The sequence below is a fragment of the Notolepis coatsorum genome (genome assembly GCF_963971535.1).
Source record: "Notolepis coatsorum genome assembly, chromosome: 19".
NCBI classification, from domain to species: Eukaryota; Metazoa; Chordata; class Actinopteri; order Aulopiformes; family Paralepididae; genus Notolepis; species Notolepis coatsorum.
The window spans coordinates 24,287,346-24,295,404 of NC_140183.1; the positions used below are offsets into that span (position 1 = coordinate 24,287,346).

The following is an 8,059-nucleotide window of genomic DNA, read 5'->3' on the forward strand; positions in this document are numbered from 1 at the left end:
GGGCCTAAAACTCTCAAACCTACCATAAGTAGATTATTCTCTCAGTGGCTGCTTGCCACACTCCCTTAAAAAAAAGAGATAAAATGCCTCAAAAAGTAAATTCACTTAAACCTTATATTATTATTGCAAAAGAAGGGGGGGTTATAATACGTGTGCAGTACGTCCACCAGGCCGGAAGAGGGCGATGCTCAGCTGTGAAGTCCGTTGTTTCCTATGATTCACATAGAGTAGAGATCACAGAATATTCCAGAATTGTCATAGTGCAATTAGACCGCCGAGTCAGAAGAGGCGCTGTGCAACAGTTCGTCTGATTTTTTTCGAACTAGTAGGTCAACAACACATGAACCGCAGATGATGATGCTGGCCGTGAATGCGATTATATGCTGTGTGTGTGACTAGCAGAACGTATCTAAAACGTTGATGGATCTTTGAGGTCCAATAAAAATATGTACACACAGAATAATAATTTAAAAAAAATGCTACACGGACCCACGGAGGTATTAAACCAAGTCATGACGAGGCGTAAGTGACATGCATAAAAGTCATAGACCATTTAAACAAAGCCATCGCTTATCTCCCCAGCATATAGTGGACGTATAAAAAACATCATGCAATAGTTATACAAAACAAAACCGACCGAACCCCCCTTATATCAGATGTCGCGAAACATTTAAATAAAGTATCTACGCGATACCCAACGTCACATAGTTAACCTATTTATAAAAACAGAGTTATAGAGAATAATATGACGCCGCTCGGCGTTTTAGCCATAACAAAGTGCTAACTGCACAAAAACAGGCTACTGTCGCCTACTACGGAATGGTGTAGTCGATGTCGTGGCCCCATCCTCCTGGTTCTTCAAGAGGGTTGCTGCTTCCTCAGGCGAGGGAATCGGTATTCTCATGCCGTCTTTGTTCGTAATGAACAGCCTCGCGGGGTACTGGAGGGACGGCTTGAGACCCAACTTGTAGAGCGGGCCCATACAAGATACAAGAGTTTTATTTGTCACGGCATACAGGTATACAGTGAAATGCGGGGGGTCTCGCCCGCAACGATGTGCAAATACAAGTAATAATATAAGAGTCCAACCAATAGTGCGACATAGTGCAATAAACAAGTAGGCATATCGGTATCTGTACATGAGCTATTTACGATCTCAAGCTATACTATTCTTAAAGTGATCTTTCCTTCTGTAAAGTGTCCATAGTGTGAGCGTGTGCAGCATGAGTGTGTGTGTGTGCTCATGTTAAAGTGGCTGCTAGTGTGTGAGCGTGTACAGTGTGTGTGTTGTGTGTGTGCTCATGTGTGCTTGTGTGTGGAGAGTTCAGTGTTCAAGGCTCTGATGGCCTGGGGGAAGAAGCTGAGCCGAAGTCTCTCTGTCCTAGTAGCTGGTGCTCGCAGGCGTTTGCCTGACCGCAGCAGCATGAACAGACTGTTGTTGGGGTGGTGAGGGTCTTTCATTATCCTGCAGGCTCTGGATTTGCACCTCTTTTCTATAGGACCTGCAGGGTTGGTAGTGCAATACCCGTGGTACGCTCGGCTGAGCGCACCACTCTCTGTAGGGCCTTCTTGTCCTGTGCCGTGCTGTTGCCATACCAGGCAGTGATGTTTCCAGTCAAGATGCTCTCTACAGCTCCGGAGTAGAAGGACTGGAGTATCTTCCCAGATACTCTGAACTTCCTTAACTGTCTCAGGAGGTAGAGGCGCTGCTTCGCCTTTTTTACGACTGAGTCTATGTGTGTTGTCCATGTCAGGTCCTCTGAGATGTGGACCCCCAGGTACTTGAAGCTGCTCACCCTGTCCATGGTAGCCCCGTTTATCCTCAGTGGTGTGTGTGTCTCCTGCTGTCCTCTCCTATAATCCACGATCAGCTCCTTGGTTTTACCGATGTTCAGGAGCAGGCTGTTGTCCTGGCACCAGCGTTCCAGTACCTCAACCTCCTCCCGGTAGGCTTTCTCGTCGTTGTCCGAGATCAGCCCCACCACCACTGTGTCGTCCGCAAACTTCACTATGGAGTTGGAGCTGAACTTGGCCACACAGTTGTGTGTGTAGAGTGAGTACAACAGGGGGCTCAGAACACAGCCCTGGGGGCACCCGATGCTCAGGGTGATGGTGTTGGAGGTCTGACCCCCCACCCTGACCGCCTGGGGTCTTTCACTCAGAAAGTCCAGTATCCAGGCGCTCAGAGCGGAGCTCAGACCCAGCTCGATCAGCTTGTCCACCAGTCTGGTGGGGACTATGGTATTGAACGCTGAGCTGTAGTTAATGAACAACACTCTCACATAGCCCCCCTTCTGGCGGTCCAGGTGAGAGAGGGTGCTGTGCAGTACTTGGGAGACCGCATCATCAGTGGACCTGTTTGGCCTGTATGCAAATTGCATAGGGTCCATATCACTGGGGAGGGAGGCACAAATGTGATCCTTGACCAGCCTCTCGAAACATTTCATGGCCACAGAGGTGAGTGCCACCGGTCTGTAGTCATTGAGACATGTTGGGGAGGGTTTCTTCGGTACAGGGATGATGGTAGACATCTTGAAGCAGGCAGGGACCACTGACTCCGCCAGGGATTGATTAAATATGGCGGTGAACACAAAGGCTAGCTGGTTGGCACAGGACTTAAGTATGCGTCCTGTTATACCATCTGGGCCAGCAGCTTTTCTGGTGTTCACCTGCATACATGCTCTTCTCACACTGTGTACCGACAACGAGAGAGCGTCCCCCGCGGTCGCCCCCCCCCCCACCCCCCCCCCCCCCCTGCACAACAGCCGGCGCGCCAGTAGCCGTTGAGCTAGCGGCGCCACTGTCTACACCAAACCGAGCGTAGAAAGAGTTGAGTTTGTCCGCGAGAGAGGCGTCGTCGCTCCCCATTGAGGGGCCGCTGACTTTGTAGTCAGTTATTTTCCTCAGTCCCCTCTTGTGTCGTTTTGTGCCATTTGTGTCTCCAGTTTATCAGCATATGTCCGTTTTGCAAGTTTTACAGCCTTGCGCAGAGTATAGACTGTAGCCTTATACTCCTCCATGTTTCCTGACTCTCTGCCCAGGTTGTAGGCAGTGGTTCGGGATTTCAGAGCTGCTCTGATAGTACTGTCCACCCACGGTTTCTGGTTAGGGAAGACCCGCACCTTTTTAGTAGGGACGATACTATCAGCCAGTGTTGTAATGAAGCAAACAACGCTGTCCACGAACTCGCTGACGTCACTGGCGCTTCCTTGAAACATATTCCAGTCAACATCCTCGAGAGCGTCCTGAAGCGTGGCCTCTGATTGGTCGGTCCATTTTTTTGTCTCACGTGACACGACGGCGTCACGTGATCTTTGTTTGTAAGCGGGGACCAACAAGATGGAGTCGTGATCCGACGTGCTAGTAGCTCCCGCTAACGGCAGAGCCGGTACAGCCTTGTAGCCGGCTCTGAACGGGGTGTAGCAGTGGTCGAGCGTGTTTCTCCCTCTGGTGGAGCAGGCGATGTGCTGAAAAAAGGACGGCATCACTTTTTTCAAATTTGCCTGATTAAAATCGCCGCATACGATCATGGCTGCGTCCGGGTGCTTGATCTGATGGATGTTGAGCTGCCCTTGTAGCTCCGCCAGAGCCCTGGCGGTGTTTGCTAGTGGAGGTATATATACAGCAGTCATGATGACCGCTGTAAACTCACAGGGAAGGTGGAAAGGGCGACATAGAATGGAGAGATGTTCCATGTCCGGGGAGCATGAACGGGAGAGTGCCGTTACCTCCTTGGGGCTAGTCCAGCCATTGTTCCTGAGGAGACTGACACCCCCGCCGACGCTCTTGCCGGAGGCTTCCGTGCGATCCGTGCGGAAGACTGTGAAGGAGTCCGAGGGAGAGACGCTGTGGTCCGGAGTCGCTGGCTTCAGCCATGTCTCGGTAAAACACATGTTGAGTGACGTCTCTTACTTCTCGTTGGAATCGGCCCCTCGCTTGCAGATCGTCCATCCTCCCCTCCAACGAACGTGCATTCGCCAGAAAGATTGATGGGATTGCCGGGCGGTAAGCAGATCTTTTTAACCTCAGTCTGATTCCTCCTCTCTTCCCTCTGTGCTTTTTCTTGCCGACTCCTTTGTTGTCCCGCCTGATCTCCGGTGGCCAGTCTATGCATAAAGTGTCTCTAAACTCCTCGTTGAGTCCGGAGTTTAGGTCAATAAGTGACTGGCGGTCGTATGACGTCCCCACCAGTGATGTTTCCATAAAAAAAGTAGTAAAAACAAACATAATAACTAAAAGTGTGCACAATCGTTGCTGAGCGAAACCGACGGCGACTGACCTGGGTCGCGCCATCATACATCATGACAGCTCTGTAGCGGGAACGCTGCTCCACGACTTCAGGACAGTAGTCTTCATAGATTTGGACTGGTTTCCCTTCGTATTCCAGCTTTCCCCTCCTCTTCCGTGCCTCCCGAACAATTTTTTCTTTTATTCCATAATGTAAACAGGCAATAACTGCTCTAGGCCTGGAGCTATTTGTTGCTTTGGCACCGGCTCTGTAACATCGGTCCAATTCGGGTGTCGTAGGAAGGATCTCTACCCCCAGAATATCAACCAGTACCTTTGCAAACAAGACATTGGGTTGGTCGCTATTCACGGACTCCTCCAGTCCTAATATGCGAATGTTGGATCGACGGATACGGGATTCGACGTCGGTTAGCTTAGCCTTTAGCTTAACATTGCTTTCTTCTAGAGCCATACATCTAGCCCCTATATTGCCCACCGTGTCAGTCCAAGTATTCAAGCTGTCTTCCACAGAGGTCAGACGAACGGCGTGTTCACTAACCAACGTACAGAGGCTGTCGAGTTTGGTTTCGATCGAAAGGATCGTGACAGCGGACGCTCTGAATTCTTTGGTTAAGTCGTTTACCTGGTTGGTTAAGGATTGCCTGAGCTCTTCAATTAGCCTAGCAATGGCGATCATATCAGTGGGAGCGTCGTCTTTCTTGGATTCATTTCTCGTTGTTTTCTACGTTGCCATTGTGGTTCTTTCAGTCAAAATAGTTAGTAGGAAACTTAAGGGGATGTATACATAAAGGTTTAATCGAGTTGAGAGTATAAAAAGAGGCTTTTAAAACGAAATATTAAAAAAGGGAGTCGCAGCGTAGCAGAGAGCGACTTCTACATCCTCGACCCGGAACCGGAACCAAAGCGCAAATCGCTTCCTGTTGAATATATCAGACAGGGATCAGATGGCGAAACTCGGCTGTTTTACACCCACCTCATTCGCCTTATAAGGAGATGGTGGGCGTGTCTATATGCAAATGAATTTAGCGCGAATGCGCTTTTGAGTTTAAGAACGGCTTGATGAATGTGGCGGTGGCTTTTCTTATTGTTCTCTTAACAGACAGGTAAGCAAGAATATAAGAAAAATAATAAGAGTATTGTTGAATGAGGCCCAATGTTTAAATAGAGCCTGGGTTCAGTACTAGTCAACATCATGCCAGACGATGTTTAAATAGAGCCTGGGTTCAGTACTAGTCAACATCATGCCAGACGATGTTTAAATAGAGCCTGGGTTCAGTACTAGTCAACATCATGCCAGACGATGTTTAACTAGAGCCTGGGATCAGTGCTAGTCAACATCATGCCAGACGATGTTTAAATAGAGCCTGGGTTCATATAGGCAACATCATGCCACACACTGTTTAAATAGAGCCTGGGTTCAGTACTAGTCAACATCATGCTAGACACTGTTTAAATAGAGCATGCGTTCAGTACTAGTCAACATCATGCCACACACTGTTTAAATAGAGCCTGTGTTCAGTACTAGTCAACATCATGCCAGACAGTGTTTAAATAGAGCCTGCGTTCAGTAGGTACTAGTCAACATCACAATGTTTAAATACAGCCTGGGTTCAGTACTAGTCAACATCATGCCAGACGGTGTTTAAATAGAGCCTGGGTTCAGTACTAGTCAACATCACAATGTTTAAATAGAGCATGGGATCAGTACTATGTAGTCAACATCATGCCAGACAGTGTTCAACATCACAATGTTTAAATAGATTTTTTCTTTTTTACTGAACACATCCATTGATGTCACCAAGGACATGTTTTGCTGAGTCATTAAATTAAATGTTTGATTAAAGTGGGGTTAGTGATTTCCTTTCACTTATTTCTGACTCAGTGGTTGATACAGAACAACATCTGTGAATCACTACTATTGTTTTTTTGTTTATTTGTTTTTTGTTTTTTCCCCCCCAGACTCGCATCCTGAACTCCAGAACGCTACAGGCTGAAAGGATCCCCTGAGCAGGAGCGGCTGGCGGCTTTTTCTGTGTAATACTTTTATTAAATAGGAGACATTTTATTAAATGGGTTTAGAATTTTAATGAGCTTTTATTTGGTCAATAAATTGGTATTTTTATTTCACTCTGTGTGTGTGTGTGTGGTGCGTGCGTGCGTGCGTGCGTGAGATATATGAGTTGTTATATGTTGAGTGCTGGTTCCTCTGATAATTGGATGTAATGTGGGAGGAGGAGGAGGCTGCTAAGGTTAGAACAGCCGTTCTTAGAGGAAATGAGACAGCCAGAAACACATCAGTCTTATCTATCCTCATCTGATAGATAGATTCAGCGGATCAGATAAACATGGTAACAATATCCAGTACCACACACACGGAACAAAGGGAATGGTTATCTCAGCCTCATAACAATCTCTCTATGAGCAGATCATTCTAAGAATAGAATTTATTTTATTTGCTGGAATGTGCTCATTAGTCAAGTCAAGTGTTCCTAACTCCACTTGACTAATCGGCACATTCCAGCAAGTTGCCGGACGGTACAGTAGATCATGTGTATCACAGAATGTCCTTTTCACCAGTAAAAAAGAAAATTAAAAAAATTCTCAATCTGCTCCTGGAGAGATTGTTATGCTCTTACAGTTGTTCTTTGGGTCGCTGCCAAAAAAGCTGCTCTATTGCATTCCTTCCTCTGAGATGGCGAGGAACATGGAGTCAGCACTGAGGTCAGGACATGCTTAGATATCGCCATGTCGGACACAAGCGAAGGTATGATTTGTTCATTTCATATTCAACGTTAAATCATCATCAATGAACGTTAAATGAACATGCTGTGAGCTATTGAATTATTTGCAGAAGGTGTGCAAACCTTCAAAGTTTAAATATACAAATTCACAAGTAAACTATTAATAGCGTCACTTGATGGAAAAAAATAAAAACTAATTACATTTATATTAATTTTAATTAATAAAATGTTTGCTTTTATCCAAAGCGACTTACACCTGTAGGAGCCAATTTACATGGTAAAGTGCCATATGCTATATTTTATGTATTTATGTTGATTTCTGCCATTGTATATACTCTCTTTTCTGGACTCTTTTTGTATCACAAACAGTACTGTATTTGCAAATCTCGTATGTCATAAATGTATAGATGTAGCAGTACTGTATCTGTATGTCGTGTTACGTGTATCTCATATATGTTATGATTAATTGAAAATGGGAGACCCTGATGTAAACGAGACAAAAGTCTTTCTCTGGTCTGCATCCCCTTAACAATTGTATGTATTGAACTGTACTGTACCCATTCTGCAATCTGTTAAAGTTTTCAATCAATCAATCAAAATATCAACATTATCTGGCCATCTTCAGTAAATACTATCAATGATTTTTGAATATTTCATAAATGTTTATATCATCAACTATCCAGTTAGTATTTACAGTGTAACGTTTGGCTACTTTAAATCATTGAATGTAGAGAGAGAGAGATCTTTTAGGTTTTAGTTTGAGCCTCTTGGTTGCCATAGTTGAGTGATGTTGATGCACGAAGCGATATATATAAATTAACAGCCAATAAATGTGAAGTTATCTTTGAACCTCGGTTGTCAAGCCTCGTCAATATATCTCCCCCCCCCCCCCCCCCCTCCTTTCCTAAGGCTAAGGATACTAGACCGGAACGCTGCATGGCGTGAGATGGCGATATAGGGGGGCAAACGAGGGTATAGCTGGAGACTGGTGATTTCCTCCACGGAGTGGTAAGCTCCAGAGGATTGAAGAATAGGCGGATACTCCGGCTGGTCACTGAAGAAAGGGGGTC

The 8,059-nt window shown here is 45.9% G+C and overlaps 1 protein-coding gene across 1 annotated transcript in view; it reads left to right on the forward strand.

The window, feature by feature from the left end:
• zufsp (zinc finger containing ubiquitin peptidase 1) overlaps positions 1-7,838 on the forward strand; it is a 56,115-nt gene extending 48,277 nt beyond the window's left edge. Inside the window, exon 11 of the mRNA XM_084336109.1 lies at positions 6,208-7,838. Within this exon, the coding sequence (XP_084192235.1) occupies positions 6,208-6,255 (48 nt within the window). The 3' untranslated portion in view covers positions 6,256-7,838. The remainder of the gene's footprint in view (positions 1-6,207) is intronic.
• The last annotated feature ends 221 nt before the right edge of the window (positions 7,839-8,059 follow it).